We start from the raw sequence: 15770 nt of genomic DNA, 5'->3' as shown, positions 1-15770 counted from the left end.
TTTGCAGAATACTTTTTCATATGCCATTATCTGCTGTCTTTTCACTCTCTAAAAGAAAGCAGGGTATTATGGAGATAGTTTTATTAGGTGACTACTATGTGCCAGACATTTTACAAGGGCTCACTATTTAATTCTCATACATAATAAAAATGAAGTTAGAGATGATAAGTAACTTGGCCAAGGATGTAGCTAGTAAGTACCAGGAGTGAGTTTGGTGCTTGGCTTTAAAACAAGGGTATTTTTCTTTTTTAATATATTTGTATAAATTTAAAGGGTGCAAGTGCAGTTTTGTTAAATGGATATATTGAGCAGGGATAAATTCTGGGCTTTTAGTGTGACCATCACTCAGATAGTGTACATTGCACTCATTAATTAATTTCTCATCCCTCAACCCCCTCCCACCCCCTACCCTTCTGAGTCTCCAGTGACTATTATTCCACACTCTGTCCATGTGTACACATTATTTGGCTCTTACTTATAAGTGAGAGCATCCAGTATTTGACTTGTTCCTGAATTGTTTTCACTTAACAACATGGATGGCCTCCAGTTCCATCCATGTTGCTGCAGAAGACATGATCCCATTCTTTTTTATGGCTGAATAGTATTCCATTTTGTGTGTGTGTGTGTGTGTGTGTGCACGTGCACATGCGCGTGTGTGTGTGTGTTATTTACCACATTTTATTTATCCGGTCATCCACTGGTGGGCACTAAGGTTGACTCCATGTCTTTGCTATTGTGAATAGTGTTATAGTGAACATTTGAGTACAAGTATCTTTTTAATATGATGATTACTTTTCCTGTGGGTATATATCCAGTAGTGAGATTGCTGGATTCGATGGCAGTTCTACTTTTAGTTCTTTGGGAAATCTACATACTGTTTTCCATAGAGGTTGTACTAATTTGCATTCCCACCAACAGTGTATAAGCATTCCCTTTTCTCCACATACTCATCAACATCTGTTGTTTTTTGTCTGTTTAATAATAGGCATTCTATTGGCATAAGATGGTATTTCATTGTGGCTTTAACGTTTCTCTGATGATTAATGATGTTGAGCATTTTTTCATATGCTTGTTGGTCATTCGTGGGTCTTCTTTTAAGAAATGTCTATTCATGTCCTTTGCCAGTTTTTTTAATGGGGCTATTTGTTGTTTTGTTATTGTTGTTGAGTTGTTTGAGTTCCTTGTAAATTCTGGATATTAGTCCTTGTTGGATTCATAGTTTGCAAATATTTTCCCCCAATCTGCAGGTTGTCTGTTCACTTTTTTTTATTATTTCCTTTGCCATGCAGAAGCTTTTTAGTTTAATATAGTTTCATATGTCTGTTTTTGTTTTCGTTGCTTATAGTTTCAAGGTCTTATGAATTCTTTGCCTAGACAAATGTCAAGAAGAGTTTTCCCTAGGTTTTGTTATAGAATTTTTATAGTTTCAGATCACAAATTTAAGTCTTTGATTTGTCTGTATTTGATTTTTTTATATGATTAGAGACATTCTTCTACATATGGCAGTCCAATTTTCCCAACACTATTTATTGAAAAAGATATCTTTTTCCCAGTGTATGTTCTTGTCAGCATTGTCAAAGATCAGTTAGCTATAGATATGTGGCTTTATTTTTGGATTCTCTATTATTTTATTCTTTTACATTGATCTATGTGTCTGTTTTATGCTAGTACCATGCTTTTTGATTATTATAACCTTGCAGTATAATTTGAATTCAGGTAATGTGCTCTGTCTAGCTTTGTTCTATTTGCTTAGGATTGCTTCTGCTATTCAGACTGTTTTTTGGTTCCATATGAATTTTAGGATGGTTTTTTTCTCATTCTGTGAAAAACGATGCTGGCATTTTGATAGGAATTGCATTGAATCTGTATATTGTTTTGGAAGTATTCTCATTTTAATTATTTTAATTCTTCTGATTCATGAACATGAAGTGTTTTTCCATTAGTTTATGTCACCTGCAATTTCTTTCATCCGTGTTGCAGTTTTCCTTCTTTCACCTCCTTGGTTAACTATATTCCTAGGTATTTTATTTTATTTTTTGTACCTATTGTAAATGGGATTGCCTTCTTGATTTGGTTTTCAGCTTGATTATTATTGGTGTATAGAAATGACACTCATTTTTGAATATTGATTTTGTATTCTGAAATCTTACTGCTTACTGAATTCAATTATCAAACCTAAGAATTTTTTGAGGAGTCTTTAGGGTTTTCTAGGTTTAAAAGCATATTGTCAGTGAACAGAAATAAATTATTTCTGACTTCCTCTTTTCCAACTTGGATGCCTCTTCTTTCTTTCTTTTGCCTGATTGCTCTGGCTAGGACTTCCAGTACTAAGTTGAACAGGAGTGGTGTAAGTGGGCATTCTTGTCTTATTCTAGTTCTTAGGGGAATTGTTTTCAGCGTTTCCCAATTCAATATGATATTGGCCATAAGTTTGTTGCATATGGCCTTTATTATTTTGAGGTCGTTTTTTCTACTATGCCTAGTTTGTTGAGAGTTTTTATCATGAGGGGATGTTCAATTTTATCAAATGCTTTTTCCACATCTATTGAAATGATTATGTAATTTTTGTCTTTAATTGTGTTTATGTAATAAATCACATTTATTGGTTTGTATATGTTGAGCCATCCTTGCATCCCTGGAATACAACCCATTTGGTCATGGTGTGATATCTTTTTGATGTGCTGGTGGATTCAGTTTGCTAGTATTTTGTTGAGGATTTTTGCATCTATCTTCATCAGGGATATTGGTCTGTAGTTTTTTTTGTTTGTTTGTGTTCTTGTCAGACTTTGGTGTCAGGGTGATACTGGCTTCATGGCATGAGCTAGGGAGGATTCTCTCCTGCTCAGTTTTTTTTGGAACAGTTTCAGTAAAATTGGTACCAGTTCTTTTTTGTATGTTTGATAGAATTTACTGTGAGTTCATCCTGACCTAGGCTTTTTTTTGTTGGGAGGATTTTTTTTAGTGGTCTGTTCAGGATATCTAGTTCTTCATGGTTCAGTCTTTCGAGGTTTTATGTTTCCAGGAATTTATCCATTTCCTCTAGGTTTCCTAGTTTGTGAGTATATGGTAGAGTCTGATGATCTTTTGTATCTCTGTGCTATCAGTTACAATGTCTTCTTCATTTCTCATTATGTTTATTTAGATATTCTTTCTTCTTGGTTAGTCTAGATAGCAATTTATCAACTTGTTTATCTTTTCAAAGAACTGACTTTTCAATTCAGTGATCCTTTGTTTTTGTTTTGTTTTGTTTGGTTTGGTCTCCATATCATTTAGTTCTACTCTAATCTTTGTTATTTCTTTTCTTCTGCTAGCTTTGGGTTTGGTTTTTTCTTGTTTTTCTAGTTCCTTGAGGTATGATGTTAGGGTGTTAATTTGTAATCTTTCTATTCTTTTGATATAGGCATTTGATGCTATAAATCTCCCTCTTAGCACTGTTTTGGCTATATCCCAGAGGTTTTGGTATATTCTGACTCCATTTTCATTTGTTTCAAAAATTATTTTAATTCTTTCTTAATTTTGTCATTGAACCAAAAATTATCTAGGAGTGTGTTGTTTAATTTCATGTATTTGTATAGTTTTGAGAATTCCTCTTGATATTGATTTCTAGTTTTATTCCCTTGTGTTCTGAGAAAATACTTGATGTGATTTCAATTTTTTTCAATTTTTATTGAGGCTAGTTTTGTGGCCTAACATATGGTCTATTTGGGAGAATGTTTCATGTGCTGATGAGAAGAATGTACATTCTGCGATGTTGGCTAGAATGTTCTGTAAGTGTCTGTTAGGTCCATTTGGTCTAAAGTTCAATTTAACTCCTGTGTTTCTTTCTTGATTTTCTGTCTCAGTGATCTGTCTAGTGCTGTGACTGGGGTGTTCAAGTGCCCCAGTATTACTGTATTGCTATCTGTATCTTTCTTTAGGTTTAGTAACATTTGTTTTATGAATCTGGGTGCTCCAGTGTTGAGTACATATGTATTTAATATTATTATATCCTTTTGTTGAATTGATATTACCCTTTATCATTAGATATCATTTTCCACCCCTTTATCTTTTTTTTTTTTGATACAGAGTCTCACTCTGTCACCAGGCTGGAGTGTAGTGACACAATCTCAGCTCACTGCAACCTCTGCCTCCCGAGTTCAAGTGATTCTCCTGCATCAGCCTCCTGAGTAGCTGGGATTACAGGCGCATGCCACCACACTCAGCTAATTTTTGTATTTTTAGTAGAGACGGGGTTTTACCATGTTGGTCAGGCTGGTCTCAAACTCCTGACCTCATGATCCACCTGTCTCGGCCTCCCAAAGTGCTGGGATTACAGGCGTGAGCCACTGCACCCTTTATCTTTTGTCTATGTGTCTTTACCAGTAAAGTGAGTTTCTTGCAGGCAGCATATAGTTGGTTCATTTTAAAAATCCATTCTGCCTATCTATATTTTTTAAGTGGAGCATTCAGTTCACTTATGTTCAAGGTTAATATTGATACATGAGGTTTTCTTCCCGTCATGTTGTTATCACTAGTTGTTTTATGGATTCTTTGTTTCTTCATTTTTTTTCTTCTGCGTCTTTGTGATTTGGTTCAGTTTTTTCTTTATGCTATGCTACCTCTAGACTAGTAGAAAAACTAAGAGGTTATCCTTAATAATTTCTGCTGGCCCATTTGCTCCTAAATTTATCTGCCTCTTTATCCTTGGACATAAGCATAAAGATTAAAAACATACTTTATCCACTGGCATATAGTATGTCTCCATTTTAACAAAATCCTGACCATCTTTTCCTAACTAGAAAGTTTTTCAGTGGTAAGTTACTTGCTTGCCTCTTGCAAGTGGGATCATTGTTTTTCACTAATTGACTTATACTATAATTTTTTTTTTTGAGACAAGGTACAGTGGCACTATCACAGCTCACTGAAGCCTCGACCTCCCAGGGTCAAGTGATCCTCCAGCCTCAACCTCTCAAGTAGCTGAGACTAGAAGTGTGTGCCACCACACCCAGCTAATTTTTTACTTTTTTGTAGAGAAGAGGTCTCACTGTGTTGCACAGGCTGGTCTCGAACTCCTGGGCTCAAGCAATTTCCTTCCTCAGCCTCCCAAAGTGCTGGGATTACAGGCATAAACCACTGTTCCTGGCTGACTTATACCATAATCTAGTTAGTAACCATTCTTTGCTTTGGTCAATTATAAATTTATTTTTAACACACAATTTAAGAGTTACTCAGAGCAACCTTATTTGTATTAGACATTTTTTTCTCCCAAAATATCACATCCTCTTTGACCTTAGTTTCCTTTTAGCGAAAATGATGGGGTTTCTAAGTTTCCCTCTATCTTTAATATTCTGTGAAGTTTGTCATTTAGTGTACAAGTGGCCAACAAACATATGAAAAAAATGTTCAGTATCACTAGTCATCAGAGAAGTACAAATCAAAGCCAGAATGAGATATCATCTCACACCAGTCAAAATGGCTATTATTTAAAGATCAGAAAATAACAGATGCTGGTAACGTTGTGAAGAAAAGAGAATACTTATACACTGTTGGTAAGAATGTAAATTAGTTCAACTACTGTGGAAAACGGTTTGGAGATTTCTCAGAGAACTTGGGACTACCATTCAACCTAGCAATTCCATTACTGGGTATGTACCCAAAGGAAAACAAATTGTTCTACCAAAAAGACACATACACTTGTGTGTTAATTGCAGCACTATTCACAATAGCAAAGACATTAAATCACCCAAGGTGACCATCATTGGTGAATTGGATAAATAAGATGTGGCACACATATACCATGGAATACTATGCAGCCATAAACAAAAACAAAATCATGTCCTTTGCAGCAACATGGATGCAGCTGGAGGCCATTATTCTGAGTGAATTAATGCAGGAACAGAAAAATCAAATTCCACATGTCCTCACTTATAAGCACAAGCTAAACATTGGGTACACATGATCATAAAGATGTGAACAGTAGATACTGAGACTACGAGATGGGAGAGAGAGGGAGGAGGGCAAGAGCTGAAAAACTCTCTGTTGAGTACTACGCTTACTACCTGGGTGATGGGATGATTCATACCCCAAACCTCAGCATCATGCAATATACCCATGTAGTAAACCTGCACATATATCATTTGAATCTAAAATAAAAGTTGAAATTATTTTTTTTTAAGTTTGCTATTTAGGACACATATTTCTGTATGGAGAATATTAAAATGGGTATTAGGTTTCTAGGCTAGTTCATAAAATGTCCTGAACAAGTAGAGTACATAAAATATTGTCCAAATAGAATGTTATTCAACTATGTCTAATCACAATTTATAATGTTATTTGTAATATAGCCCTGAAGCAACTCTTAGCCCACTTTTCTACCCTATCCTCCAGCAGCTTGGGGAAAGACAAGAGGCTGTGTTAGAGAGATAGATTAAATCCTTCTGGGTTTCAGAAATTCCACATTAAGATGCAAATGGCTTAATCTGCACAACATCTAGATCTGTGCTGCCCAATATGGTAGCTACTAGGTACTTTTGCTATTTAAATTTAAATTAGTTAAATAAAAAATTGATTTCTTCAGTCACGTTAGCCACATTTCAAATGCTCAAAAGCCACGTGTGACTAGTGGTTACCTTATTGGACAGAGCAGATATAGAACATTTTATTATCACAGAAAATTCTACTGGGCAGTACTGATCTAGAACTGAACCTCCCTGTGCCTACTTCTTACTGCAATGAAGGCAGCATATTGTACTTTCATGTCTTTGTGTTTGGTTCTCTTGTGAGGACTAATCAGTTCAAATTGGATTAGTTTGCAATTGCCGCATCAATTTTAATAAAAAATTTTCTTGACCTGAGTTTGAAAATGTTCTTTTGATAGCTTTTAATGCTTGGCAGTGGTGTTTGTGATGAAAACAGAAATTATTCATCTTTGGTGTCTGTAGAGATAACTTTGAAAAAATACTTTGTAGGCAGCTGAGATTCTACTACAAAATGGAGCAAACCCTAATCAAAAAGATAAAAAACAGAAGAGTGCTTTGGATGAAGCAGATGATGAAAAAATGAAAGAATTACTAAGATCTTATGGTGCTATTGAGACTGTTAATAGAGATGAGAGTGATGCTATAGTCAATGGTATGTATATCAATATTGCTGCTATTTTATATAGAGATATATCTCTGCTTAGGAAAATCTTCTGATTTGTTGTGTAAATTGTTTCATAACTGGGATAGATGTGTCCTATGTTTATTAAACTCTTCAAAAGCCAGTATTTATTTTTAGAAATTGGCATTTAAAATTTGGTTTAATTTATAGATCATATGATCCTACTGGATTGGAGTTACATGTTGAAATGAAACCTATAGCATTCATCAAGCAAACATTAATGTCCCTAACATTGGGTTTGAGTTAGAGATGTAATTGAAGCCAGGCAGATCAGTTTAGTTGTAGTAGAGCTGGAAAAGGGTGACATTATACTGAAGTTTTTGCAAGTAAGATTCCATTACTTCAAAATTTGTAATGATTCATACATCAGTTGGATTCATGCCAACTTTTAAAGAATCTAGTATTCTAGCATATTAATTTGTTAAAGGAAATCTACTTGTATATGCATAATATATGTTACAATGAAAAGAATATTTCAGGGGAATGTACAATCAGGCAAAATTTTATGAACCATTTTAGCAATACTTTATATTTTATTAAGTATTGAGGAGAGGGAATTGTTCTTCCTTTTCCCTCATGCTCAAACCTTGACTCATAGAAGAAGATACTCAGGAATGTTATTCTCACCATGAGGGAGAATGCTGGGGAGAGCAATTGTGTCACACACTTCTCCCCTAGCCTACCAACATCCTTACCAACTGTTGATTTCCAAGGAAGAATTACTGATATAATTGGTCAGAGCTAAGGATATTCATTGTGTTATATTTCACCAGTGGGCTAGATCATGGATAGGTCAAAGTCAAGAGTGATAGAAAGTTCCTCTTTTCATTGCCTGCTTCCATATAGTAAGTCCATAGGGTCAGGGTCTTTCTTAGAGGCCCAGCCATTTCACTGTCCCTCTTCACAGCTATACCTGAAAGTTCCCATGATTTAGATTAGCTCAGCTTATCAGGGAAGTCTTGCATTTGGAGTTGTTGGTAGATCTATTATAAAGTGATAGATATATTCCCACATATCTACTGTTTCTTGTTTCCTTGATCAGGTACCCCAAAGGATGAAGAATATAGGGTACAATGATAATATAGAGAAAGGGACTCCAGAATGGGAGTAAGGTCCAAGAGAACTTTACAGAGGCAATTAATCAAGTCATATTGATTAAGAGCATGGACTTTGGAATCAGATAAGATCTGGTTTCAGTTCTAGCTGTGTGACATTGGGCAACTTCTTGAACCTCTTAAGCCTCACTTTCCTCTTCTGTAAAATTGATATAATAAACTACCTACTTCACAGGTTCATATGAAGATTAAATAAGATGATTTATGGAAAGTTTTTGGCACCCAGCATATGACAAGTGCTCAGTAAATGCTAGCCATAAGTAGCCAATTAATGATGATGATGAGTGCTGATTAAAATATTATAATAGTTGTAGACTTGACTTATCCTCCTCATCCCCATCACATTAAAACTGAAAAATGAAACTATATTTTTGCACATTCTTATTATATTTTCTAATTTTACTTTTTAAAGAAAAAATTCCTGCTGTCCGGTCTAAAAGACATAAACAGTGTTTTTGTGATGATGGCAAAACTATTGACTCATCTTCCCTTTCACACCAAGAAAGATCAAGCAAAAGCCTTTCTGTGGTGAGTGAAGTTAAAATTACTTTGTTCTTCATCTTAGAAAATGCCATTCTTTGAGCCAGCCAGTTAGTTATTGGCTAATGGCAGTACTTTCCATTTTAATGATACAAAGATTGAAATTTTTTATTATAAAAGATAAGATAGTGAACAGAATGGGCTGGAAGTTATGCTGTGTGGTTAACTCTCAATTATCTGCTTTGAATACAGAACTATGGAGTAGCTGCTATCCTTTATACCTAGTTAGAGTTCTTTGGATACTTCTTGTCCATAGACACTGCCACTGTCATAAATGTGTCTTCACTCACTTCCATAAGTGTCTAGGAGATACAGGATGTAGAAAAGATTCTGGAATCCAGACAGAGAAGGGGATTAAGCAGCCTGGTTTAGCTGCCCTCGATCCCATATGGTTTATAGTAATAAACTTTGCTGCGAAACTCATCATGTAAAGGTAGCTTTTGAAAAAAAAAAAACATAGCAGTTACTTAATAAGATATACATATTGATTGAAATTCTTAGTTGGACAAAAACACAAAGCTTTACTGGACACAAAATCTTAACCAAGGTAGCATCCTCAATGAAACTTTGTTTTGGATAAGTCTTGGCTCATAGTGTCCAAGACTGAGTACATCTACAATATGAGCAAAGCAGAAAGGAAAGTTGGCGCCAAAAGATGTTTTCTTTATCCTAATCTGTGGATAGAGCCTAGCCTGGGCACAAATTCTGGACTTTTGTTTGCTTTTATAACCATAAATCATTCACTGTATAAAGCGGTAAACCTTAGTGTTGTTTTTATTTTTGCTTGGTTTTTATATTTGTATTTTATAATTTCACTTTGATGCATTTAATAAATGACAGCAGTAAGATTGCTTTACCAAATAATTAGATTATTTTATTATGTACTTTTAAAATATCTTTTGTGGGCACCAAAGTAAAATTTCAGGGCAACATACTTCAGAAGGCTCTGAGGACCTACATGTTTTAGAAATGAATGTGTATGGAGAGTATATTAAAGCATAGGTAATATGAGTCAATCCATCAGTCATCATTAATGGAGCAATAGCTATGAACCCACAATGTTGAAACCATATACAAATATAAAAGGCATGCTTCTGTCTACAAGATCTCATTGTCCTGATGAGGAAATATAATGTATAAGACATTATTATGTTAGTGTTAAATTACATAGCACCGAATTTCTTAACTCTGAGAAAAAGGAAATCAGCATAGATTGGATAAGTCAGAAGTTTCCTGTATGAGATGGGTTTTATATGATTATAATAGTCACGATTTAGTAGATTCTTACTTTGTGCTGACATTGTCTGTAGCATTTTAATGTGTTATACAATTCAGGCACAGAGAGGGTAAGTAACTTGCTGGAGTCACCAAGATTGGAAGAGGTGAAGCTAGGATTTACACCCTGAAAGTCTGGTTCTAGAGCCCACTCCACAATTCTCTCTCTCATAGGGAAAGAGAAGGATCAGGGCAGAGTGAATTGAAAGCATTCCAGGCAGGAAGATTAGTACTGACAAGGGCATGTAGGAGTGGTATTAAGTCCCCTTTGTGAATTTTTGAGAGCATAGTGTTTTGTATTTCTAAAATTGTGTATAAGATTTTAATAGTGTGCAATGAAAGTCATAAGGCCTTAAAGTGAACTTGTTATATATATGCACTTTCAATATTATGTGATTTATTTTTCGCCTACACCTATAGTTTCAACAGAAGTCAGTAAGAAATTGATTTCTTATGATTGCTACTTTTACATTCTATTTTCCAGGAGATCTACTACATAATTCAAAATATATTTGTTTGTTTTTGTTCAAATCTGCAACATTTATACAGTTAAGCTTATACAATGTATGAGTACATTTTGAGCATAAAGAGGAATGAGCATTCTTAGGAACACTTTCTTTAGTATTTTATTTACTCTGTGTTTGTCAATGGCATATCAGAGAGCATATCTACCCCCTTTATAATGAAGTTTCAAATATTTTTATCTGACAGCATCAGACCCTCAGTGCCATTCTACAAGATATAGAAGAAAAACAAGAATATTTATTAGAGTTTGAAATAAGAAACCCTGAAGATGCAGGTAAATATAGACTCATACTCAAGTATGATATTTTCAGATACCCAAGGTCATCATCTTCTTAAGGTACATATTTATTTCAAAGCTCACAAAGGCTGAAAAAGTGGTCTTCTATTTTTATGTGAGAGGATTTAAAGTGCTAGGAATTATTAATATCATTAAAAGTAGACTTACTTAAAAAGTAAGTCTAAAGTAGACTTGTAATGATAGCTAAAAGGCTGATTTTATCACGATGCAAACCAGTAGTTTGTGTTGTTAAAGATACTTCTAGATGCTGGCGGGCACCTGTAGTCCCAGCTACTCAGGAGGCTGAGGCAGGAGAATGGCATGAACCCTGGAGGCAGAGCTTGCAGTGAGCCGAGATCGCACCACTGCACTCTAGCCTGGGTGACAGAGCGAGACTCCGTTTCAGAAAAAAAAAAAAAAATACTTCTAGATGCAAAGTGCTGCATGAGTAATTTGAGAGACATTCAGAACTATGATCAGAGATAAGCTATACCAGTGATATGTTTAGATAATCCTATGACAGAAAATGTAAAATTGTGACAAGAGATGAGATTATGTTACCCTGTGGGTTGTCAGCTTCACCCAGCTATGGTAACCCTTAAAAGTAGATCAGAAATAGTGCAGTGGAAGGTGGTGCAGCAGTGACACAAGGTAAGCAAATCCTCCTACTTTGAGAAGAGCATATATAACAGGTGGATGTCTTACTGCAAAGATATCTTCCTGTTTTCAAAACACTGAAGATTCAAAATAGCACATTAGACTTTGATCCCTGAGCTAATAACCTTAATTTCTCAAACTTCAGTGAATATATGCAAGCCCTTGATGACTCGCATATGTATTTTTTGAGTTATGATTTATAAGGTGGAAAGTAGTTCCTGATAAATTCAGATCTGTGAATGTAAAAATTAATTAAAAGTAGTAGCTAAAACTAAGGTAATTTAAAGTACCTCATCAACCTTTTGTATAGCAGGATATAATTGTTCATCTCTTGTCCTAACTCATGTTTGTATAGCCTTTAAAAAAATCATCTCCTTTAAAATTTTGCACATTCTACTTTTTGTCCTGGCCTAACATGGTACATGTTATGTTTGGAGGAAACTAATATAAAATAATTCATACCCCCAAACAAAAATGTACAGTTAGTATATTTATTTCATTTACTATTTGTAATGTCTTTTGCATCCAAGATGATTTTTCCAAGTTTACAATTTTTTCATTATGAAAGTCATACAGATATACTTTGAGAAAAAGAGAAAAATGCTAAAATTAGCTACTGTCCCACCACAATATTTTGTTGTTTTATTTCCAGGCCCCCCTCCCCACATATTTTTTTGTCTAAGAACATAGTAATGCAATTTAGACCTCAATAAAACTCTTAAAAACATAGTTTTGACCATGATATACATGGTAATTTTGCATTTTTTTCATAGTCTTCATTCTTAGTGTTTAATAAATGTTCCACAGTTTCCTGAATTTTTCCCTTTTTGTTGAAAATTTGATTTCCAATTTTTTGCTGTTCTACAATATGTAGCTTTTTCCAGATGTATTATCTTCTTAGGAAAGATTAACAGAATTGTAACTATTGGGTCAAATTATATAAGCATTTTAAATCTATTGATTTATATTGATAAATTCTATTTTATAGATACTACTAATTTTCACTTTGGAAGTGAAAATACTGATGCTACTAGCAGTGTACACATTAGTGTCTTTGTGTACACTGCTAGTAGCATCAGTATTTTCATTTTAAATAACCTTATGAGTTTAATAAGAAAAATATGCCTGATATTTTCATTTGCCATGTTGCTTATTAGTGGTACTTTTTTTTGAGATGGAGTTTCACTCTGTCACCAGGCTGGAGTGCAATGGTGTGATCTCAGCTCACTGGAACCTCCGCCTCCCAGGTTCAAGCGATTCTTCTGCCTCAGCCTCCCGAGTAGCTGGGACTACAGGCGCATGCACCATGCCCAGCTAATTTTTGTATTTTTAGTAAAGACAGGGTTTCACCGTGTTGGTCAGGATGGGCTCGATCTCTTGACCTTGTGATCTGCCCACCTCGACCTCCCAAAGTGCTGGGATTACAGGCATGAGCCACTGCACCCGGCCCAGTGGTGCTTTTTCACTAGTTTTATTCCCTATTTTGAGAACTGTTTCTATTCTTTGTTTATTCATCAAGTGGAGCCTATTTATATAATACAATTATTTACCCCTTTTCTACCATAACTGCTGCAAATACTTTTTCAGCCACTTATCTTTTTCTTTGCAATGTGTGTTAGTTTTTGTTTAAATATATACAATTACAAATTCTGTATAGTAAAAATTCATCGGCCTCTTTCTATTTATTTGAATGCCTCTAAAATTAGGAACTTCTCTCCACCACCCCCAGGTTTTTGTAGTTTAATTTTATTATATTATAACCAATACATTGAATAATCTTGATGCCTTTATTTTTGTCTTACTGCCCTTAAGGAAGGAGAGGTAAGGCAATGGGACCCTAGAGCTCTTGGATGGTAACTAATTACTGACTGTGGTTGGCTCTGCCACTCCCTGACAGGTGTTTAAAACTCAGTCTCTGGAGAGCAGTTTTCTAAGACTCTTCTGAAATTTCTCTATGGTCCATCAGGCTGGAACTCCTACAATGCGGGCAATACACAGTGCCCTTTCCCTATGCCCTCTAAGTCTTCTCTCAGCTTCTATTTTTTTTTCTGATGGACCATCCTACACAGACTCTCACTCTCAGATGGAAGCCCTCATAGGCAGGGTCACAGCGCAGGCTTCCCAACAAGTCGTCAGGATCTTTGCACCTCAGGCCCACTGTTAGAAAGGAAGACAATTACTTCTCAGCTCAGCAGCAACTTTCTTTTGGCCTTGCTGTGGTAGCTCCTCATTTTTCAAGATTTCTATGTGTTCAAGAAGGAAGCCAGATACCAATTCATTGTCACATCAACTTAGAGTTCAGTTAGGTTCTCTAAATAATATTTTGAGGAACTTACCCTGTTAGGCTTGAGGTAAAGAAGAGAAGCCTCTTTACCCCTTACTCTTGCTGCTCAATATGCAGATGCCCACTCAGGTGAGCAACTGCTCTCTAAAGAAATCTTTTTTCAAACTACCCTCCTCCACATCTGACACTTGTGATAGCTTTGATCTGGCTGAGGGATCTGAGTAATGAGTCCCATTTTGTACATTTCTTTGAAAATTTTTCTTTTCTTTTATTATTATTATACTTTAAAGAAGACATTTATGCAGCCAAAAAACACATGAAAAAATGCTCCTCATCACTGGCCATCAGAGAAATGCAAATCAAAACCACAGTGAGGTACCATCTCATACCAGTTAGAATGGCAATCATTAAAAAGTCAGGAAAATTTTTCTTAAAGAGACCTTGCACTCACTTTTCTGTCAGTTGTCAACTGAACTGCTTCAACTGAACTGCTTCAACTGAACCGAGGCAGGAAATTGCCATTGTTAACATTTTATATATTTTTCCCTAAGTATTTTAATGCATAATTCATCTGAAATTTTTTTTCTGTATTTAAGATAAGGATAGAATAGGTTTACCCCATATTACTACCCTATTGCTCATCCCTATTTGTTGAATAATTTCTGTCATCCTCATTGTTTTGTAATGTCTAATGAAGTATTAAAATCTTACACATATTAGGACAATTCTAGATTCTCTTTAATATACCATTGATTAATATCATCTTTGATAAAGAAGTGTGTGATACCAAATTATATGTAAAATTTATTTCTGTTGTTTCTTATAGAAACATACAGAATATTTTAAGTTACTGTAGTATGTTATTTTTACCTATGGTTTAAAGTTCAGTTGGAAAAGCTGGGATGACAGGGCACATAGATAATTTAAAATGTCTTTTAATAAACAGTGTCAAATCTGCTGAACAAAGTTATATCTAAATTCTTATTGATTGTACACATTTTCCCCCTTTGTTAGCATATGCATCATATTGTGAAACTAATCCTTAGCCATAGTATTAGGGCGATAGAAACTACTCTGAGGACAATGACTCAATACTTATCAAATCATTTGTCTGATTTGCTGAGGGAATTTCTGAAACAAATTCTACCTCTGAACCTCATGCCATTTTGTACCACAGATTTTCTCAAGTTACTTTAACAGGAAAAATGTGCATTGGTCCAAAAAATTAGGAAAAATTTTAAGAAAGAAAGCCAAAAGTGAAAGAAATAACAAGTAGCCTAAAAGAATTAAAATATATGCATTTAACCCTTTCAGTTTTCTACTTGGGAATCTGGATTTGTACATAACCCACATTTATGGGTAATCATGTGGATCTGTGTTGGGAGAAAGGTCATTATGCCTTTACTTGGAAAGCAAAGGAAGAAAGTCAGGAAAATTTAAGTAATTATTGTAATGGTGGTTTGTAAGATCTAAAGGTGACCTTAGGTATCATATAGTACAATGTAAATGTTATTATAAGTGCAAAGAACATGAACTGATAGCATGATTCTATTTTTAGAGTTAAAAAATTCTATTTTTAAGTGCATATAATGTATAATTGTATATAGTGTAAGTATTTAAAATAATAAATATATAACACAAATTTTACAAACGTACACACCCCTAAAGTATTAATAGTAACCTCCTTGGTTGAATACATTAGAGAAGAAGCAGTGGGGTGAGTAGGGATACTCTTACTTTTCATCTTTGTAAACATTTATATGGCTTGAAAAAATTTTACAGTGTTAATGTATTCCTTTTGTATTTTAAAAAAATGAAATAATTTTAACAGACAAAATATCTTCCTTTACTACCTTCATTTCACAGGTAAGAAAGCTAACCATATAAGTTACATACCCAGGCCCACAAAACTTAGTGGGGCAGCAGGATTAGAACTCAGGCTGGCCTACTGTTTTAC

The 15770-nt window shown here is 34.8% G+C and overlaps 1 protein-coding gene across 2 annotated transcripts in view; it reads left to right on the top strand.

Moving 5' to 3' along the window:
* Positions 1 to 15770, top strand: part of ANKRD31 (ankyrin repeat domain 31) — a 175456-nt gene that overhangs the window by 121993 nt on the left and 37693 nt on the right. For both annotated transcript variants that reach the window (XM_032144985.2, XM_032144984.2), the window contains 3 exons: positions 6948 to 7110; positions 8668 to 8783; positions 10782 to 10869. In XM_032144985.2, coding sequence (XP_032000876.1) covers positions 6948 to 7110; positions 8668 to 8783; positions 10782 to 10869 — 367 coding nt within the window. The remainder of the gene's footprint in view (positions 1 to 6947; positions 7111 to 8667; positions 8784 to 10781; positions 10870 to 15770) is intronic.

Source organism: Hylobates moloch, unplaced genomic scaffold, assembly GCF_009828535.3.
Source record: "Hylobates moloch isolate HMO894 unplaced genomic scaffold, HMol_V3 SCAFFOLD_23, whole genome shotgun sequence".
Lineage (NCBI taxonomy): Eukaryota > Metazoa > Chordata > Mammalia > Primates > Hylobatidae > Hylobates > Hylobates moloch.
This window is presented reverse-complemented; position numbering and strand designations above follow the sequence as displayed.